Source organism: Nyctereutes procyonoides, unplaced genomic scaffold (assembly GCF_905146905.1).
Source record: "Nyctereutes procyonoides isolate TBG_1078 unplaced genomic scaffold, NYPRO_anot_genome, whole genome shotgun sequence".
Classification (NCBI taxonomy): domain Eukaryota; kingdom Metazoa; phylum Chordata; class Mammalia; order Carnivora; family Canidae; genus Nyctereutes; species Nyctereutes procyonoides.
This window is the reverse complement of record NW_026575147.1, coordinates 17,883,793-17,906,099: the sequence shown is the minus strand read 5'-3', so window position 1 is coordinate 17,906,099 and position 22,307 is coordinate 17,883,793. Positions and strand designations below refer to the sequence as shown.

The 22,307-nt window shown below is 38.7% G+C and overlaps 1 protein-coding gene across 2 annotated transcripts in view; it reads right to left on the bottom strand.

The window, feature by feature from the left end:
* Positions 1-22,307, bottom strand: part of CHD1L (chromodomain helicase DNA binding protein 1 like) — an 82,464-nt gene that overhangs the window by 37,998 nt on the left and 22,159 nt on the right. The window contains exons 3-10 of one of the 2 annotated variants that reach the window (XM_055312448.1): positions 19,843-19,949; positions 19,182-19,296; positions 18,549-18,580; positions 7,424-7,505; positions 4,349-4,511; positions 2,643-2,798; positions 1,873-1,965; positions 265-361 (exon numbers count right to left, since the gene is read on the bottom strand). In XM_055312448.1, the coding sequence (XP_055168423.1) occupies positions 265-361; positions 1,873-1,965; positions 2,643-2,798; positions 4,349-4,511; positions 7,424-7,505; positions 18,549-18,580; positions 19,182-19,296; positions 19,843-19,949 (845 nt within the window). The remainder of the gene's footprint in view (positions 1-264; positions 362-1,872; positions 1,966-2,642; positions 2,799-4,348; positions 4,512-7,423; positions 7,506-18,548; positions 18,581-19,181; positions 19,297-19,842; positions 19,950-22,307) is intronic. The other variant, XM_055312447.1, reaches the window with a different exon arrangement.

The following is a 22,307-nucleotide window of genomic DNA, read 5'->3' as shown; positions in this document are numbered from 1 at the left end:
ATTAGGGTGCCTAGGTGGCTTGGTTGGTTAAGCATCTGCCTTCGACTCATGTCATGGTCCTGGGGTCGAGTCTCACGTCAGGCTCCCTGCTCAGCAAGGAGCCTGCTTCTCTCTCTCCCTGCCCCCTGCTCATGCTCTCTCTCACTCTCTCTCTCTCAAATAAATAAATAAAATCATTTAAAAAAAAGATAAAGAAATCAGTGAATCATTATTTGGTTTTAAAAATTACCAGCTCAGAGCAGAAAATGTGAACGGTCCACCTACCTAGAATACAGGAATGCCAGAAGCTTATCCAGTAGATGAAGTTTCCCACTGGCCTCAATCAAGTGGTCACCAATTTCAAAAGGCTCTGGTTCCACACCTATAAAAGAAGGAACCTCCTCCCAATAATGTGTCCCTGGTCAGGGCAGACTTCTTAAATAGAGAAGCTGATGGTGAGGCTATAGCAAGAGGACAAGTTCCTTCTAATTGATAAGGGGCCTAAGTCTCATCTCTCTTTGAGACATTTTAAAATTGTTTCCGTGACAATCTTGGTGCTGCTTAATACCAATCATAGAGCCTAACAACCCCAATATGCCTAATAAATGTCCATCCAAGGAACAAGCCCACTCTAGGAAAGGGAAGCACAAGGATATGCTAAAGGTCAGAGAACTACAAATTTGAGACTCAAGAAAACAAATAATTAATGCTGAGATGTATAAACTAATAATTCTCAAGGTGGAGGGTGGCTGTCAGAATAACCTAAAGGGCTTCTTTCAAAATCTACATGTTCCCAATAACCCCTGCCTTTAAAAAAAATTGTGAAATGTACCTAATTAAGATTCTGTGACATTTAAAACAATTCCTAGTGTTACTTGGCAAATACTCCCTTAAAAATGACTGTAGCAAACTCTCCACACTGATCCTATCCGTTTGAGCACCCCCATGTCCACAGAGGTCCTAGAAGTGTCCCAAAGGCTACTCTTCAGAGTAAATCAAAAAAGCCCTAGTTTGAATAAAAATGAAAACACTACAAATGTGAAGTAGCTTAGAAGGAAATTTGCAACACTTAGAAGGAAATTTGCAGACCATCTCTAAGATGGAGGGGAAGCAGCAGAGGTAGGCAAATGGAGAAGAGAAGGCATTGTTTCAGAAGCCAAAGGAAGAAAGTGTTTCAAGAAAGAAGTGATCAACCGTGTGAAAGGTTTTGATTAGGTTAATTAAAATGTGAACTGACAACCACTGGAGATCACTGGTAAACTTGTAAAGTTCAAGGATGGTGGTGAAAGTCTGACAGTGGAGTGGGTTTCAGACAATGGGACATCTAGGGGTGCCTGGGTGGTTTGGTTGGTTGAGCGTCTGACTCTTGATCTCACTCAGCTCAGGTCTTAATTAATCTCAGGGTCATGAGGTCAAGCCCTGCATTGAGTTCCATGCTGGGTGTGGAGCCTAACATAAAAAAAAAAAAAAAGACAATGGGACATCTAATCATGAAGAAATGATCCCTAAATACAGGTTTATGAGACAACCTGCAAGATGGCCTTGAGATTCTTCAAAACTGTTATTTCAGACAAGATCAAAAAGGGAAAAAAAAAAAAGCTGAGGAATGTTTCTGGATTATAGGACAATAAAGAGACAGACAAATATAATTCACAATTTATGACCCAATTTTGAGTTTTAAAAAAAAAGAGGAATCAAAGCCATAGGGACACTAACAGGACAATGGAAGTTGGATATGAGCAATATATTAGATACATCAACATAAAACATTAACAAGAAAATGGGACGAAACTAGATGGTAAATACAGGTAATTGCTTTGAAGAACTGTGCGATGATGTTGGCCACAAAAATGTTCATGAAAAGCAATGTGAGAAAAAAGGGCACTGTCTCACCCTCAAACAGATATGGGTGATCCACACACTTTCGAAGCTGGGATAAGACATTTTGAAGTTTGACTTTCTTTGCCATCTCACTTTCAAATGCATCTGAAAACAGAGAGACAGAAAGAAAGATACAGACTACTGAATAAAAACAAAAGAACAAAATGAAAACTCTAAGTTAAGCGTATTTATTCAGTAATATATCTCTCAAACCTGTATTAACCTCCTTAATTTCACTGAATTACATGAATTAACAACACATCCACATGAAGTTTACTTAACTATCACTTTGTTTTAAGGAAGCCTAACTATAAAATGAACTTGGGAGTACTTTGTTACTTTTGCACAAATTCCCTTAACTACTGTTGTGAAACTCAGGAAGAAACTCACAAAATGACAGCCTGTTTTACTCTCTCTCTCTCTCTGTTCCCACTCCCAACTCCTCTCAGTAAATCTGATCCAACAAAAAAGCTCTGCAATGTGTTAAATATCTGACAGGTTAGGAAGATGAAAGCCATGACTGGCATACCTAGAAGTGTTCACTTAACTAACTTCTAAGCAATAAGGACAAGTGGTGGTGGGGGGTAAATTTCACAAGTGCAACAACCAATAAAGTCTGCATTATGGTAAAGATAATGGTTTCACTGTGGCTGACCTGAACATTATTCAGAATACAAAATTCTATCCCATATTACTATACAAAGTCAGTGTGATAATAAAGTATTTCTCTGCATGAACATTACAACCTCATTTAGTTTCTAAATCAAATGCCCTCTGATTACCTAGGTCTTTCATCAAAATGGCCTTGTAGTATTTTTTCTGCAATGCTGACATGCCGTGGTATAGCACTACCTCTGTCTTCTTGGGAAGCTCTGTAGCTACCTCAGCTTTCACCCGCCTCAATAGAAATGGCTGCAAGAGTTTGTGTAGTTCACTTGCTGTGCAAGGAAAAACAACCAACAACACAAGAGTAGGATGAAATTTTCAGGCTGGACTAGTATGGTAATTTTTCATAGTACAGGTGAATCTTGAACATGGTTTGAACTGCTCAGGTTGACTTAAACACAGATTTTTTTTTCAGTAAATACAATACAGTACTGTAAAATGTATTTTCTCTTCCTTAGGATTTTCTTAACACTTTCCTTTCTCTGGATCACTTGATTGTTAAGAATACAGTATAACACATATAACACACAATATATGTGTTGACTATTTCCATTACCAGTAAAGCATCCAGTCAACGGCAGGCTATTAATAGTTAAGTTTGGGAAGTCAAAAGTTATAACAGATTTTCGACCATGTGGGGGCCGTCAACCCCCCTGATTGAATAGTCAACTGTATTTCTTCCTTCACTGGGCTCTTTTTCCCAACTCCTGAAATTGTTACTGGCTCTCAACTCAAGAGCTAGAAATAAAGAACTTGATTTTTATTAATGATCTCATTTGCATGAAGTTTTACTGTTTCTAGGATACTTCTGCACTTAATCTGATTTACCAGCATAACAGCTTAGAAGTTAGCCAACAGCCAAGTAATATCGTTCCCATTTTTATAGCTAAGTTAAGTACACTTTATCCAAAGTCATATGGCTGGATGCTAATGTTATTATTCAAACTTAGTTAAATTCACTTCAACTCCCTTGTTCCTTCCCTAGGTGTTATGAACTTCAAAAACTAGGTTGAACTAGAATTTCACTACATGTTGGGTTGCCAGGTAGAGCAAATAAAAATACAAGAATGCAGTGAAATGTAAATTCCACAGAAACAACAAATAGGAGTACGTCCCATCTAATATTTGACTAGGTGTCATATATTTTATCTGTCAACTCTAAACATAAGGGCAATCAGAGGAGGTTTCCCAGGTAATCTTCAGCTTGTGGTATGGGCATTTTAGCTATGAGAAGCCCTCCCAACTCATACTCATTTAGTACACAGATACCCATTAGTAGGCATGCCTAGCATTTATTTTGAACAATCATCCTGAGATAAAAATCCAGGGGTAGACAGAGGGGCAAAGGTGCAAGAGGAAGAAGACTGCAACTGGCAGCTGTATAAACGAGGGCAGCTCCCCTCCTTTGCTTCCACCACCCACTCATCCTAGACTTGGTTTTGGTGCACTGTTAACAGAAACAGCAGTGCTGTGGAATGCTGAAGAGTAGTTTGGAACTATAGCACCCACATACCCTTCTGCCTCAGGAAACAGCACAGAAAGTTAACAAACTACAAAATTACAGAAGTTATATGGGGGGTGGAGGGAAGCAGATACCTTCTATTTCTTCTAAAAATGATCCATTAAGCCCTACTGTAGAATCATATAACATGATTCTTATCAGGATTCTTATCCTGAATTTTGTGTGGCTCTTTATCTTCCTGGAAGGTGTCCTCTGGCTATCAATTCTCTTTCTTTTCTACCTATGACACTGTATGAATAATGCACCAGGGCAGTTTCTGGGCCCAGACCTCTTGGCATGATTTCTAAGAAGGGAACTTGCCTGAGTCGGACTCTTTCTCAATATCCTGGTAACGCTGAACAAAATCTCCCACCTGCTCCTTGGGAAAGAGATCAGGCTCCACAAAACTGAGGAGAGAGTAGAGCTCTTGGAGGCTGTTCTGGATGGGAGTTCCGGTCAACAGGAGACTGAAGACTACTGAGAACTCAAATACATAAATAAATAAAGTAAAAAATCCATAACCTTAAAAAGCAAGACTGAGTTCCCCATCACAACCTTCACCTGTACAAAGAGAGGCATATTTTAATGGGATGACCGTGAAGACACAAAATAAGAAGATTCAGATTCAAGTGGTATACTAGAGATCTGATGTAGGAAATAATACCTCTTCAGTTGTAAGGAGGGGACAATAATCCTGTGAAGGAGATACTGTTATAAGGAGGTAAGTAAAATCGCTGTGTGAACTCTGAAGTACTACATAAATATTTGATATGGCTCTTGTTATTCAATCTTAGTGAGGATTCAAGCTGTATTTTATTACTCACATGGCTGAGTCTAGTGAGGCATCAGAGGAACATGGTACATATTCAAGCAGTTTGAAAAAGCTATAGATAGCATCAGGCCCACCATGACAAGCGAGATCTATACGAAAATAATATCCTTCTATAAAACTTTACAGTACAGCACATCCAAAACATCAAGTCTTCTGGATGTTCCAGGGCCTTACATAAGCCAAAATGAAAGATATTCTTTAAATTTTGAGCAACAGATAAGAACACGAAGAATAAGAGACTAATGAAATAAATGGTTAGGAAAAACAATAACAGATATTAGGTTAAGCAATGGACAACCTCTAAACTGACTTTAGTGAGAACTTATGCCATTTTAGTTAAATAATGCAGCAAAAATGGAAAGCCATATCCTGTTTGTGCTATTTTAAATACTGCAATACAGTAAGGTAATATATACACGTATGTGTAGATATACATATCTTATAAATATAAAAATACAGTATGTTTTGGTTTTTAAAATAATATATATGCATATTTATGTGATTGGGTTTTCACACAGTAAAGGCAACAGATATACCAAATGTTAACATATGCAAGGGAGTAAGATAATTATTGTTGGTTTTTATTTTAATTCTTGTGTTTCTGTATTTTGATTTGGGAGGGGGTCATAAGAAGATAGTGATTTTGTATTAAGAAAACATGTCAGATCAGATAGAATGACACAATTAAAAGTGATTTGAAAATGTTATTAGTATTTTTTTTTCAAAGTCCTTTTTTTGTTTTCTTTTAAAACTGTTTAATCAGTGTCCACCCACTCATGCCTGCTTTGTTGGTAAGGGCAATGTTTTCTTAGAATTTAAGTACAGGAACTGGTCAGAAATAAATGCTTTCAACAATCAACTCCTCTTTTTATGGTATGTGGTCACCAAGCAAAGACTGGGTTGACCAAAGAATATGAAGTCAAAAAGATAACCAGGGTTAGTGTTCACCACAGTCAACTTATACTGTCATATGAGCTAATATATTTATTCACAGTAGTGTCCATTTGGCATCAAAACTTTTAACTGGGTGAAAAAAATCCAGAGATGATCTCTTTGTATACAGTATTTTTAAAACTGCTTTTTTGTAAGGTATTTTGCAGAAAATTCTCATGTTGTTAAATATTTTTCTACATAATCTTTCATGGCAGCCTTACTTTGTCAAGGTATAAGTACTTACTTTGTGAATGTACTTTATAAATGTAAATGAGGCACACTGCATAAACCAACTCCCTATGTTCCACTACAAAGTGTTTCCAGCTTCTACAAACAAGCTGGAAACAGTATTATAAAGGGGGGAAAAGGGCACTACCCTTCTCTTCATCTGTCAGCCCTATCAATAAATGCAATTCTTTCCAACCAACAAGTTGTCTGCAATTCAAAGCTCACCTAAAAAAGAATGCGTAGATGACTCAGAAATTCCTCACATAATCCCTCTGAGACTTAGTTTCCTTATGAATAATAAGGAAAGGCTCTGGGACATGCAACAGAACTTGGTTTCCCCACTCCAAACCCAGGGTTCCTTTATACGGGCTTCTCTTCTCTCATCCCATTACACATTAGTAAACTGCCATGATAGTTTATGAAGCAGTCTCTTATAGGGTTAGGAGCTACTATATGAAAACCTCTTGGGAAAAACATACTGTTAAGTGTCCCTAAAAGAAGCCAAAGACATCATAGAGCAGAGGGGGCCCCACTGGGAAACAGCAATAACGTCTGAGAGTGGACTAGTAATAGACAGTGACAGTACCTGCATTAAAATGCTAAAAACTGCAGCTTTTAGACCATGAATTGAGAATTCAGACCTAAGACTTTCCTCCAAATCACCTTTAAATTTATTAACTGATTTGTTATAGGATATGATGTTATAGGACAGGGACCAAACTTCAGTAATGGTTACAGGAATTCACATATGTGGTGTCATTTATAAGGTCAACAAGAAGGGTACCTGTTACTTACAAGCTGTTCCACGGGCTCCTCTGAAAATAGGGCAAATCTAAGGCTACACTGACATTTCTCATTTCTCACCAGGCCAGAATGGTGCCAGAGATCAGGGGAAGGGAATGAGATCAAGGGTATCAAGACTTAAAAGTGTGACAAAGACAAGAGAGACTGGAGCTAATAGTCAATGGCATGCACTGGGGTCTCTTCATTACTCCATGTGAATGGTCAAATCCTTAAAAAAGGTAAATGGGAGAGGGGCAAAATATGTCAGCATTATCTGCTCTTGCAGACAGAAGAGTTATAATAGGATTATTTTTAAAGAATTACCCCTCTGAAGAAGATCAAAAGAGAGTTGAAACATTTCAAAAAATACAGCGTTATTTTACTGAGGTGGTATCTTATTATTTGATACCCAGATTTCAGTAAATGTCATCTCTTACATAAAAGATGAGAGCAAGAAGTTAGGCTATATTAAGTACTACCTGTCACTCACAAAATGTTTATACAGCCCTACCGAAATCGGACTAAAAAAATCTTTCAACTTACCTAACTCTATACAGGCCCAAGATAGTATTTTCTTTAAAGGGAGTTGAATAAAAACTAAGACTATCCTGTGAGTTTACCTCCAAAAGTGTCTTATGCAGCAAGGAGTTTTGGTTTTTCAACCTGTGAGCTTCGTCCACAACAAGAACACTCCAAGGGAAGCTGTGAGAGAAAAATCCAAGCTTTCAGTTTTGTGTAACTCAAATATGTATCTCCTACCCAAAAGCCATAAAACTGTAACTAATTGGGAAGACTAGTATTAAGCCCACTCTATTAGAAACACATTCAAACTGCCTTTTTTTTTTTAAGATTTATTTATTTGAGACAGTGCATATGCGCATGATTAGGGGGAGAAGCAGAGAGGAAGAATCTCAAGCAGACTCCCCACTGTGCATGGAGCCCAACACAGAGCTCCATCTCAGGACCCTAAGATCATGACCTGAGCCAATATCAAGAACTGGATGTAACCCAGGTGCTCCTCAAATTGCCTTATCTAAAGCCTGCCATGTACATAAAACATCTGCATAAGGTAGTAAACTTAAGGGAAATTGTTTTCTAGGACAGGAAAGATCTGTGCATAGGGGCAGAAAAGAAGGAGCTAGAGACAGAAAGCAAAGGAAACTCTTATGACCACCTACTATGTGCGAGACCCTGTGTCATGGTTGGGACTTTATGTCTGTTATCTACTTCAAAAGAATAGGTGAGTAGACATTCTGCTACCAACAAAGAGACTAAAGCTCAGAGAGGTTAGGTGACTGGCTCAAAGTCCTAAAGCTAGAATCAGGCAGAGCTGAGGTTTAAATTCAGAAGAAAAATCAAGAAAAATGATGTCACAGTAGCTTAAAAAGGGTTTTAAAAATGGAAAAGCAGAGAGTAAGATAAAATGTTTCAAACGGACATTTGAGAAGATATATCCATTGAATATATTATGGAAGTTACTGGTGGCTATCTATAGAGCATAAAAAAATTCAAAATACGGAAAAATATGTTTGTATGAATATGTTCCAAGCCACAATATTTAAAATAGCAAAAAGCGGGATCCCTGGGTGGCGCAGTGGTTTGGCGCCTGCCTTTGGCCCAGGGCGCGATCCTGGAGACCCGGGATCGAATCCCACGTCGGGCTCCTGGTGTATGGAGCCTGCTTCTCCCTCTGCCTGTGTCTCTGCCTCTCTCTCTCTCACTGTGTGCCTATCATAAATAAATAAAAAACAAAAAAATTAAAAAAAAAATACTCATAAAAAAAAAGAAAAAAAAGATATATTAAAAAAAAAAAAAAAAAAAAAGAATAAAATAGCAAAAAGCCGGAAATAAATAAGTCCACTTATAGGTGACAAAATATTAGTATTTTAAATACTATGATTATCTTGCAATAAAAAGGCCTATATAAACTAAAATATATATATACATATTATGTATCCCTTTTCACAAATGAGAAACCATGCAAGAGATAAGTGACAGCTATAAGATTTTTAAATTTTTATTTTGTGAAGAGTCAGATGCTTACCAACTGAGCCATGCAGGAGCCCCTCATTGGGTTTATGTTATTTTTATTAATGGATTTATATATTTAGGTACTCCCAAGTTGGGGACATAAATACTTAAAGTTATTAGATATTCTTGTTGACTGGACTCCTTTATTATGATATAGTGTCCTTCTTCATCTCTTGTTACAGTCTTTGGTTTAAAATCTAGTTTGTCAAGATGGCGGAGGAGTAGGGTCCCCAAGTCACCTATCCCCACCAACTTACCTAGATAACTTTCAAATCATCCTGAAACCCTACAAATTCGACCTGAGATTTAGAGAGAGAGCAGCTGGAACATTACAGAGAGAAGAGTTTGCACTTCCAACAAGGTAGGAAGACGGAAAAAAATAAAATAAAAAAGAATCAAGTGGGAGAGGGGCCCCGCGAGGAGCTGGGCTAAGGCCGGGCAGCAAAAGCCTCCTGGGACAGAGAAGTTCAGTCCCAGAGAAGCAGGAACTTTAAAAATCCACACTGGATTCTTCCCGGACAGAAAGGCGCTTAGCAGGGCAGAACCACAGGAGGGGCAGTGGAGCCTCCAGTCTCCTGGGGTCACTAACAGAGGAAATGTGCCTGGGGGAGAGCGTGCCCAGACCACAGGCCGATCCTGGTAAAGGGTTGGAGTGTGCGCCCGGTGGGGCCTTGGGAGAAGCTCAGGCGGAGGATCCAGGCAGAGGGGGCTGCACCCTGCTGCCTTTGGGAGATACAGCCCAGGTGTGCAATTCCAGCAGCACAGGCCCCAGTTCCCAGGGTGCTGGGGGACACAACCCAGGATCCTGCACTCCCCCACCCCCAGGGCAGGCGGAGGCAGGGAGGGCACAGGGCAGCAAGGACGTTCCTGCCACCAGGCACCCCCAAGCTGTGCAGGTCAGCACTCCCTGCGCTGGGAGCATCCAGGCCAGTGCAGACTGGGAGACTGTGGTAGTTATTGTAGGAACTGACTCCAGGGCTGGAGAGCTGGCTGCAGCCAGTGGTGTTGCCTCTCCTGGTGTCACCCAATGCCTGGGATGAAGCAGGGCCACCAGGGAACAGAGGCCTCAAGAGGTAAACAGCTCCACCTGAGCCATTCACCTCCCAGGGGGTGGGGCAGCACCTCCAGGTACAAACACCTGAGAATCAGCACAGCAGGCCCCTCCCACAGAAGACCACCTGGAAAGACAGAGGAGGAACAAATTCTTGACCCAGCAGCACTGGAAAGCTCCAGGGGAAGTCAAGGGATTTACAGTATATAGAACCAGAGAAGACCCCTCCTTGTTTTTTTTTTGTTGTTGTTTTTTTCTTTTTTCTTTTCTTTTCTTCCTTTTCCCAGTACAACTATTTTTAGCCACACTGCACTGAGCAAAATGACTAGAAAGAAGAACTCACCACAAAAGAAACAATCAGAATCAGTACTCAGTAACAGAATTTGGATTACAATTCGAGGTCAGAAAGCCAATTCAGGAGCACAATTATAAAGCTACTGGTGCCTCTGGAAAAAAGTATAAAGGAATCAAGAGACTTCATAACTGCAGAATTTAGATCTAATCAGGCCGAAATTAAAAATCAATTAAATGAGATGCAATCCAAACTGGAGGTCCTAACAACACGGGTTAATGAGGCAGAAGAAAGAGGGAGTGACATAGAAGACAAGTTGACAGCAAGAAAGGAAGCTGAGGAAAAGAGAGAAAAACAAAAGACCACAAGGAAAAGTTAAGGGAAATAAATGACAGCCTCAGAAGGAAAAATCTACATTTAATTGGGGTTCCAGAGGGCACTGAGATGGACAGAGAGCCAGAAAGAATATTTGAACAAACCTTGGCTGAGAACTTCCCTAATTTGGGGAGGGAAACAGGCATTCAGATCCAGGAGATAGAGTCCCGCCCTAAAATCAATAAAAACCATTCAACGCCTCCCATTTAATTGTGAAACTTGAAATTCCAAAGATAAAGAGAAAATCCTTAAAGCAACAGGAGACAAGATATCTCTAACTTATATGGGGAGAAATATTAGATAACAGCAGACCTCTCCACAGAGACCTGGCAGGCCAGAAATGGCTGGCAGGATATATTCAGGGTATTAAATGAGAAGAACATGTAGCCAAGAATACTCTATCCAGCAAGGCTCTCATCAGAATAGACGGAGAGATAAAGAGCTTCCAAGATAGGCAGAAACTGAAAGAATATGTGACCACCAAACCAGCTCTGCAAGAATTATTAAGGGGGACTCTGTAAAAGAAAGAGGATGTCAAAGAAATAATCCACAAAAACAGAGACTGAATAGGTATTATGATGACATTAAATTCATATCTTTCATTAGTAACTCTGAATGTGAATGGGCTTAATGATCCCATCAAAAGACGAAGGGTTTCAGACTGGATAAAAAAAGCAAGACCCATCTATTTGCTGGTAACAAGAGTAAAATGAGTATTTGCTGGTAAAATGAGTATTTTAGACCTAAGGACAACTATAGCCTGAAAAATGAAAGGTTGGAGAACCATTTACCATTCAAATGGTCCTCAAAAGAAAGCTGCGATAGCAATCCTCATATCAGATAAATTAAAGTTTCTCCCAAGGACCTTAGTAGGAGAAGAAGCGGGACACTATATCATACTTAAGGGATCTATCCAACAAGAGGACCTAACAATCATGAATATTTATGCACCTAATATGGGAGCTGCCAAGTATATCCATCAATTAATAAGCACAGTAAAGACATCCTTAAATAATAATACACTTACACTGGGAGACTTAAATACAGCACTTTCTGCAAATGACACATATTATAAGCACAACATCACCAAAGAAACAAGAGCTTTTTTTTTATTTTTTATTTATTTTTTTTATTTACGATAGTCATACAGAGAGAGAGAGAGGCAGAGACAGAGGCGGAGGGAGAAGCAGGCTCCATGCACCGGGAGCCTGACGTGGGATTCGATCCCGGGTCTCCAGGATCGCGCCCTGGGCCAAAGGCAGGCGCCAAACCGCTGCGCCACCCAGGGATCCCGAAACAAGAGCTTTAAATGATACACTGGACCAGATGGATTTCACAGATATTTACAGAACTTTACATCCAAATGCAACTGAATACACATTCTTCTCAAGTGCACATGGAACTTTCTCCAGAATAGACCACATACTGGGTCACAAATCAGGTCTCAAGCAATACCAAAATAATAGGATTGTCCCCTGCATATTTTCAGACCACACTGCTTTGAAACTAGAACTCAATCACAAAAAGAAATTTGGAAGAAATGCAAACACATGGAGGTTAAAGACCATCCTGCTAAAAGATGAAAGGGTCAACCATGAAATAGGAGAAGAATTAAAAAGATTCATGGAAACTAATGAGAATGAAGATAAAACCGATCCAAATCTTTAGGATACGGCAAAAGCAGTCCTGGGAGGGAAATACATCGCAATACAAGCATCCCTCAAAAAACTGGAAAAAACTCAAATACACAAGCTAATCTTGCACCTAAAGGAACTGGAGAAAGGACAGCAAATAAAACCTACATCGAGCAAAAGAAGAGAGTTAATAAAGATTCGAGAACTCAAATAGACACCAGAAGAACTGTAGAACAGATCAACAAAACCAGGAGTTGGTTCTTTGAAAGAATTAATAAGATAAACCATTAGTCAGCTTTATTAAAAACAAAAGAGAAAAGACTCAAGTTAATAAAATCATGAATGGAAAAGGAGACATCACAACCAATAGCAAGGAAATACAAACGATTTTAAAAACATATTATAAGCAGCTATATGCCAATAAACTAAGCAATCTAGAAGAAATGGACCCATTTCTGGAAAACCACAAACTACCAGAACTGGAACAGGAAGAAATAGAAAACCTGAACAGGCCAATAACCAGGGAGGGAGGAAATTAGGCAGTCATCAAAAATCTCCCAAGATACAAAAGTCCAGGACCAGATAGCTTCTCAGGGGAATTCTATCAAACATTTAAAGAAGAAACTACACCTATTCTACTAAAGCTGTTCCAAAAGATAGAAAGGGATGGAATACTTCCAAACTCGGTCTATGAGGCCAGCATCATCTTAATTCCAAAACCAGACAAAGACCCCACCAAAAAGGAGAATTATAGACCAATATCCCTGATGAACATGGATGCAAAAATTCTCAACAAGATACTAGCCAATAGGATACAACAATACATTAAGAAGATTATTCACCATGACCAAGTAGGATTTATCCCTGGGACGCAAGGCTGGTTCAACACTCGTAAAACAATGTGATTCATCATATCAGCAAGAGAAAAAACAAGAACCCTATGATCCTCTCAACAGATGCAGAGAAAGCATTTGACAAAATACAGCATCCATTCCTGATCAAAACTCTTCAGAATGTAGGGATAGAGGGAACATTCCTCAGCATCTTAAAAGTCATCTATGAAAAGCCCACAGCATATATCATTCTCAATGGGGAAGCACCGGGAGCCTTTCCCCTAAGATCAGGAACATGACAGGGATGTCCACTCTCACCACTGCTATTCAACATAGTATTGGAAGTCCTAGCCTCAGCAATCAGACAACAAAAAGACATTAAAGGCATTCAAATTGGCAAAGAAGAAGTCAAACTCTCCTTCTCCGCAGATGACATGATACTCTACATAGAAAACCCAAAAGACTCCACCCCAAGATTGCTAGAACTCATACAGCAATTCGCAGTGTGGCAGGATATAAAATCAATGCCCAGAAGTCAGTGGCATTTCTATACACTAACAATGACACTGAGGAAAGAGAAAGTAAGGAGTCAATCCCATTTACAATTGCACCCAAAAGCATAAGATACCTAGGAATCAACCTAACCAAAGAGGTAAAGGATCTATACTCTAAAAACTATAGAACACTTCTGAAAGAAATTGAGGAAGACACAAACAGACGGAAAAATATTCCATGCTCATGGTTTGGAAAAACTAACATTTGTGAAAATGTCAATGCTATCCAGAGCAATGTACACATTTAATGCAATCCCTATCAAAATACCATGGACTTTCTTCAGAGTTGGAACAAATCATCCTAAGATTTGTGTGGAATCAGAAAAGACCCCGAATAGCCAGGGGAATATTGAAAAAAAAAAAAAAAAAAAACCAGAGCCAGGGGCATCACAATGCCAGATTCAAGCTGTACTATAAAGCTGTGATCATCAAGACAGTGTGGTACTGGCCCAAAAGCAGACACATAGATCAATGGAACAGAATAGAGAATCCAGAAATGGGCCTTCAACTTTATTGTCAACTAATATTCGACAAAGCAGGAACGACTATCCACTGGAAAAAGGACAGTCCCTTCAATAAATGGTGCTGGGAAAATTGGACACCCATGTGCAGAAGAATGAAACTAGACCACTCTCTTACACCATACACAAAGATAAACTCAAAATGGATGAAAGATCTAAATGGGAGACAAGATTCCATCAAAATACTAGAGGAGAGCAAAGGCAATACCCTTTTTGAACTTGGCCACAGTAACTTCTTGCAAGATACATCCACAAAGGCAAGAGAAACAAAAGCAAAAATGAACTATTGGGACTTCATCAAGATAAGAAGCTTCTTCACAGCAAAGGATACAGTCAACAAAACTCAAAGACAACCTACAGAATGGAAGAAGATATTTGCAAATGACGTATCAGATAAAGGGCTAGTATCCAAGATCTATAAAGAACTTATTAAACTCAACAGCAAAGAAACAAACAATCCAATCATGAAATGGGCAAAAGACATGAACAGAAATTTCACAGAGGAAGACATAGACATGGCCAAAAAGCACATGAGAAAATGCTCCACATCACTTGCCATCAGGGAAATACAAATCAAAACCACAATGAGATACCACCTCACACCAGTGAGAATGGGGAAAATTAACAAAACAGGAAACAACACAGAGAGGATGTGGAGAAAAGGAAACCCTCTTGTGCTGTTTTTGGGAATGTGAACTGGTTCAGCCACTCTGGAAAACTGTGTGGAGGTTCCTCAAAGAATTAAAAATAGATCTACCCTATGACCCAGCAATTGCACTGTTGGGGATTTACCCCAAAGATACAGATGCAGTGAAATGCTGGGACACCTGCACCCCAATGTTCATAGCAGCAGTGTCCACAACAGCCAAACTGTGGAAGGAGCCTCGGTGTCCATCGAAAGATGAATGGAGGGGGGAATCCCTTGGGTGGCTCAGCAATTTAGCGCCTGCCTTTGGCCCAGGGTGTGATCCCTGAGACCCGGGATCGAGTCCCACATGGTGCTCCTGTGTGGGGCCTGCTTCTTGCTCTGCCTGTGTCTCCACCTCTCTCTCTCTCTCTGTGTCTGTCTCTGTCTCTAATGAATAAATGAATAAAATCTTTAAAAAAAAAAAGATGAATGGATAAAGAAGATGTGGTATGTGATACAATGGAATATTACTCAGCCATTAGAAACAACAGATACCCACCATTTGCTTCAACATGGATGGAACTGGAGGGTATTATGCTGAGTGAAGTAAGTCAGTCGGAGAAGGATAAGCATTATATGGTCTCATTTATTTAAGGAATATAAAAAATAGTGAAAGGGAATAAAGGGGAAAGGAGAGAAAATCAGTGGGAAATATCAGTGAGGGTGACAGAACATGAGAAACTCCTAACTCTGGGAAACGAACAATGGAAAGTGGAGGTGGGCAGGGGTACGGGGTGACGAACAATGGAAAGTGGAGGTGGGCATGGAGGGGGGCACTTGACTAGAAGAGCACTGGGTGTTATGCTATATGTTGGCAAATTGAACTCCAATAAAAAAAATATACAAAAAAATAAAAAATAAAAATAAAATCTACTTTGTCTAAAAATTTTTTTTGTTTGTAAACATTCTATAATCTCATTACATTGTTCCTTTTTTTTTTTTTAAGAATTTATTTGAGAGAGCACTAGCAGAGAGACAGGGAGAGGGAGAAGCAGACTCCTTCTGAGCAGAGAACCCAATGAGGGGCTTGACCCTAGGACCCTGAGATCATGACCTGAGCCGATGGCAGACATTCAACAACTGAACCACCCAGGCACCCCCTCATTACAATGTTCTTAGACTTAAAAAACTAAATGTATATACAAGTAAGACAGAACACTGGAAAGACCGCTGGAAAGATAGTAATTATGGAACTAGAAATCAAAGATCAGAGAAAGATCTTGAGTAGATGTTGGCCTTACAAGAAGAAACCCTTTTCCTCTGAGGTTACAGAGAAAATCCAGAAAACAGGTATAGAAACAGAAACCTATTGAGTCTACCTATTAAGAATGACAGTGAGAGGGAGAATTTGGGGGCAGGCGGGAGAGGTCCAAAGAGAATAGTAGCTGGGATCATTTCTGCTGGGTATCATTTGGAGGAGAGACACTGAAGAATTACAAGGAGTAAGTGTCCAACCAAGGATAGACAGTGGTCATGAGATAAGGTGGCAAAGTGGCCATAATAAAGCACCTGGCCTGTTAGAATTAGCATTCAAAACTATTTAGATCCTATTTCCTTGTGAAGAATTGGGTATTTAAATTTTATACTTGGTAAGCATGCAGTAAAAGCTTATTCAATGAAATAGCCTCCAGGGAAGGTGGATGTGGGCTCAGTGAAAGTAAGGAGGGAAGAACACCAAAGTACACTAAAGGATACTCCCTGAAGAGGAAGAGGTGGAGTGAATTCTAGCCCTGAATGTACAGTGGGGTGAGGGAATTTCTAATCTTCTTGACCTGACAATTTCATAGTTCTATTATCCAAAAAAATTTCGTATTTTTCATATTGGTATGTGCACAATCTTAATTCCTCATTAAATCTCTTTAGGGCAGATATTACATTACACTTTCTGGCTCTTCTCAGTGTGTGATATAGTAATATACAAAATAACCTTGTCAAGTATATCAAAAGAATAAATCTGTGTCCCTGGGGTTCATACTGTTAGCAACATTATAAATGCCTCCTTATTACTTAGGTTCTTAAATTCATGTGGAATGGATTTAAGATGGATGATCTAATATAAAAAGATTGTATTTCTGATGAATAACGTGAAATTCCAGTGCACCTAGATAATTTGAGAAGGTGTACCTGGGGGTTTTGTTTGTTTTTTTCTGGAATCAGTATCAGATGTTTATTTATTTATTTATTTTTTCAGAAGATCTCTTTAAAAGTCTCCTTAGCACTGCATGCTGCATTTGGTTGTCTAATTTGCCATTATTAGCAATGAAGCCCTGGCTGGGTAACCTAATTTCTTACTTTCTTCATCTATAATGTGGACAATACATAATACCTAACTACTAGGGTTTTCATGAAGATTATGTAGGATAATTTAAGAACCCCAAAACATTTATGTCCCCATCTTCTAGACTTTTGAGACTTCCCACATCTTGCCTTGTATTATGGATATCCAAATACTGCCTCTCCCTCTAGTGGAATCCATGTCCTGTTAGGGAGCTCTATAATTTACTTTCCTGGCACTGCTGGCAACTCCCAAACAGCATCTTTCCAAAGAAAAGATCTTCAACAAGTATTAAGTTGGATATTAAAAAAGGAAAAGAGAGGGAAAGCCTATTTTCTTCTTAAGAAAAGTAAGATAATGTGCTTACTTAAATGAAACTTAAGTGAACCAAAATACAGGGCAGAAATCATGAAATCTATGACTGGGCCTTTAGTATCTCAAAATAAGATGAAAACAGAAATCCAACTCCAAAGAACTTGGATGAGAATTAACATTTAAAATACTGATAAAGCACTTTAAAGACAAAAGTTTCTGAATAATAAAGATGCAAATCCCCACCTAACCACATCATAACTACGCATGCAATAGAGAATGAAATCTTGTTAATAAATCTTTTCTTATCCACCTAAAGTATGGCTAATGTTTAAAATTTACATTGGAACCTGTAGTCTTGACCTTATACTGCAACATTATTACCCCAAGTATCAGATGGTATGAAGAATTAAATCTAAGTTTACTATACTTTATGAGCTGATATGAAAGCCTGAAAGCTAATCATTTAAAAGTATATTTAAGACTTCCTTAAAATCGAATTTTATAGCACAAACTGCTTTAGGACATTTCTAGGAAAAGGCTCAAATAATTCACTTCCTATATTATAGTAAAATCTCCAAATAGCAGTCCACAGAAGATATGCGATTTGCAATGTAAAGAATCTAGTATTGGGCAGCCCGAGTGGCTCAGCAGTTTAGCACTGCCTTCAGCCCAGGGCGTGATCCTGGGTCCTGGGATCAAGGCCCACATCGGGCTCCCCACATGGAGCCTGCTTCTCCCTCTGCCTGTGTCTCTGCCCCTCTCTCTCTCTCTCTCTCTCTCTGTGTCTCTCGTGAATAAATAAAATCTTTAAAAATAATAATAATAAAAATAAATTAAAAAATAAAAAAAAGAATCTGTATTTATTAACCACATACCATGTACATCTTATTTAATCCTCACAACAGCCATCTGAAGTGAGATTTAATTATCCTCATTTCACAGATGAAGAAGCTGAGGTTCACTAAGGTTAAGTAACCCAAGGACACACAGCTAATAAGCAAGGGGCTATATAGAGCTGGACTCCTGTTATGTCATTTGCCTGCAAATAAAACTTGTGGAAGACAAACCAGGAAGATATACCTGACATACCATGAAAGAGACAAAGTACTAAAACGTAAAGGAAAGACATGACTCTCGTGATATATTTAAGCTTCTGAGGCAGTGCAACATACTCACGATTTTAGAAATGATGAATCTTTCAAGCAAATCTGAAAAATTAAGAGAAAAGACACAGTATAACTAGTATTAACTGATACTATAAAAGTTTTTTGTTTGTTTTTTGTTTTTTGTTTTAGCTAAATCCTGCAGTTTAAGAGAGTTTTAAGTCTGATTCATTCACCAAGTAAAAAAAGTTCGGAGCATAATTTTTAAGTAGCACTATCTCAAAGGAAAACAAAATATGGGCACAAATAAGTGGAAGGTCTTGCTTATGGTGACTCAGTCTTCACTTAGAGAATAGCAGCTTAAAATGAAACTGGAATGGAGTGTCCTCCACTTCCATCCTGCGATAACAGAAATGCCTCAGCCCACAAAAACCCTTTCTCCCACCTGCTTGCTCCTTCTATTCACTGGCCAAGTGCCACCTCTTCCCTTGATGCACAAGGAAAGAGGGAGAGATAGCCAACTAATCCAGAACACAATGGTCGTCCTTTACTTTCTTTGGTCATGGTCCCTCTCTAAGAATCTAATGGAAGTAGACTTTTCTCCCAGAAGAATGGTCTCAAAAAAAGTGAAATTTAATTCCAGTGGATTCTATAACTTCTGTGGTCCCAAGGTAAGAGATCTTGCTATAGAGAAATAAATGGATACCTCATAGGTAGTTAGCAGCACATGAAAACGTGACTCTTGTTTTAGGTCTTGCTGTAGGCGGGCTCTTTCCTCCTTGTCACCTGCATACATTACACAGGAAAGCCCTGGAGCAAATCTGAATCCAAGATAAGAGGTAGATGAACACCAATGCAGGACCAAAGGGAAGGGAGGACATATCTGGAAAATTACATTTCCTTCAAGGATTATGGACATGCAGACTTCATGATGTCCTACAAGCAGAAAGAGTACTAGGATCTGGAATCTTATCTAGGGTAACATTAAACCTATAGGTAAGTTCCTGTGTGAATAGGTGAAGGGCTGGATGAGTATCTATAAGGGCACTGTACTAATTCTAAAGAGAAAATTATTTTTTTCCATGTTGGTTATTTCCCAAGTCACTGTGAAAAAGATGGTTTCTCCTTTAGTTCAGCAAAATTTACTGAGTACTGATCTTCAAATTGCCAAACAGTAACAAAAACATCCACTGAACTCTCCCCACCATCAGATTTTTTTCTCTACCTACAATGTCTCAGGTCTGAGTTTTCTGGAAGAAATAAAATCACTAGTTGGGACAATATGCTGGTAGTATATTTCACATACTACCCAGAAAAAAATCTTAATCAATGTAAAAAACAAAATTTCAGCTACATTTGCTCTGTACCTCTCCATCTCTTCTGTCCAATTGCTCAAAACAGACAAGGGGCAAAGAATCAGAAATGGTCCTTCATCATTTAATCTTCCTGCCAAGTAAATGAAGAGAGCAATAGTCTGGAACACACAAAAAGAAGGCAGTTTTTATCACATTTCAACATGAGAAACAACCACAAAGTTCCCATGACCTTGAAGGGAACACAAACTCATACAGAAGATTTAGTGTATAAAAAAATAATGTACAATCTTCCACACACAGGGAGAGTCCTCCATTTCTAACATGAAATCATATAAGCCTAAATATATAATTGCCAAAGACATTTATGGTACTCAATTACATCAATAGTTAACAAACAGTGGTGCTCAGTATTTATGTAATTGAACCCTGTAATGCAAAAGGAAAAAATCAGGAAAGATACAGAAATAAATGAAAACAATGCAAATAATGCACAAAATCAAGAATACTCTGAAAACACGAGGCAAGAATGTCCAAGATGTGACTCCCACGTGGTGGCCTCTGCTGCTTGCCACTTTCTCCTGAGGGAAGATGTTCTCCTTCCTAACTTCCTCCCCCATTTCCCTAATGTTTTCCTTCCTTCTGCCTGCATTTATAGAGCGCCTTGTATTTGTTAAGCACTATTCCAAGTTCAAGTATATAACAGTGAATAAAACAGACAAAACTCCTAGCTCTCATGGAGCACACATTCTATGAGGAAAACAAACAATAAATAATACCTCGTAAACTTAAGTAGGCATAGAAAACAAAAATCTTTATAAAGCCAAACAGGCATATTTTAGGACATGGCTATACATACTTTCAACTAGAAGTTTTTTTAAGAGGTTGCTGTGATATACAGAGAAAATAGCGCTTTATAAAAAAATGTTTGAGGAGCCCCCATCCCCAAATGCTGAACCATTCTGAGAAAATCTATCCTAAAACTACAATCCAAAATCCTGAAAAAGCTATATATCCAAAGATGTTCACACAAGGTTAATATAGCACAAAAAGAGGGGACACCGGCCATTTTTCTTCTATAGAATATTTAAATTAATGATGAATTCTCTTAATGGAATATTAGCAGAAGATGACTGAAGAATATAAAATAGATAATCACAATGATTGGATTGGATTAATAAAATACAAACTACCTTTTAAAACACTGCTATTCATACTTAATGGTAGAGTGTTGTGGCTGTAGGGTGACAGTTACTTTTTAACTGAGATTACATTCATTTTATAATGGAAATAATTTCCTTTTTAAAAAAAAAATTCCTTTTTTAACTATCCATTGCTTCTCAGCCCAGGTTGTACCAGAGCAATCACCCAATAAGTACTTCCTGGAATAAAATCATTCTGTTTAGCTTTTGCTGAGGATACTATTGGAAGAAAATTTATCTTTTGTTAACCATAAACCAGATGTATCTACAAAATTAATTTGGATTCACTAGTGAATTCTACTAAACATTTATAGAAGAAACAATGCCAATTCTACACAAATTCTTTTAGAAAACCAAGAGGACAAAACTTCTCAATTCATTCTATGAGTCCATCTTTACCACAACACCAAAACCAAAGACATTTTAAGAAAAGGAAACTACAAATATTTTTCATGAGGACAGATGTAAAAATTCTAAACAAAATTTTAGTAACAAGAATTTGGTGGTATATTATTTTTAGAGGACACTTAAAGTAGAGCTATATGAACACTCTGGAGAAAGGTAAAGGACAAGTGGAATTTGCTGGCTCCGAATGAAGTCCGAGGGATTCCCATGTGCAAAGCAAAGGAGACTGCAGGGAGGGTTCTGTACACGATCCACGTAGTCTCACAGCCTGGCTCCCAGAGACATCCAGTAACCTTACCTTTGTTCTAGTTCCATAGCTCTCATGTTAGCAATGTACTAGAACCAGATTTATTTGCCTGAGAAACCTAAAGGTGACAAATGAGGCCCTTGAGGATACCATACTCAGAAGTCATTTTGTATTCTGAATAACCCCAAGATCAATGAGTTATATCTGGCTTAGATAAAGTAGTAGTCTCCAACATGTAGTCAGACAGAATGTGTAGAACTTTGTGCAGAACTGCTCCAACTGGATCTGTATGTATGTGAGGTCAGACTTACAAGGGGCAGTTGACCTTCTAAAGGAACCAATTACACCTTCACTCATTCTAGGTGTTTACTGGTAAAACCTTTTTGGTATGCATAAACTTTTAAGTCCATGGTTTCTGATCAAGTGACCTCTATTGTATATCTGGACTGTACTGACTTCCTTTAGAATCCTATAAATGAGTAAACCTTGTGTGACTAGCCCAAGAGATGTCTGTGTCTGGACTTTAATCCAACCTTACCACTGACATCTGTCAACACAGGGTTGTGTTGGTGATCATCCTACCAGAATAATCAATCTAAACACATCACCTGCTTATCAATGCCCAAGGAAGCCACATCTGATCCTCTAGGTCTCTAGACTGGGTC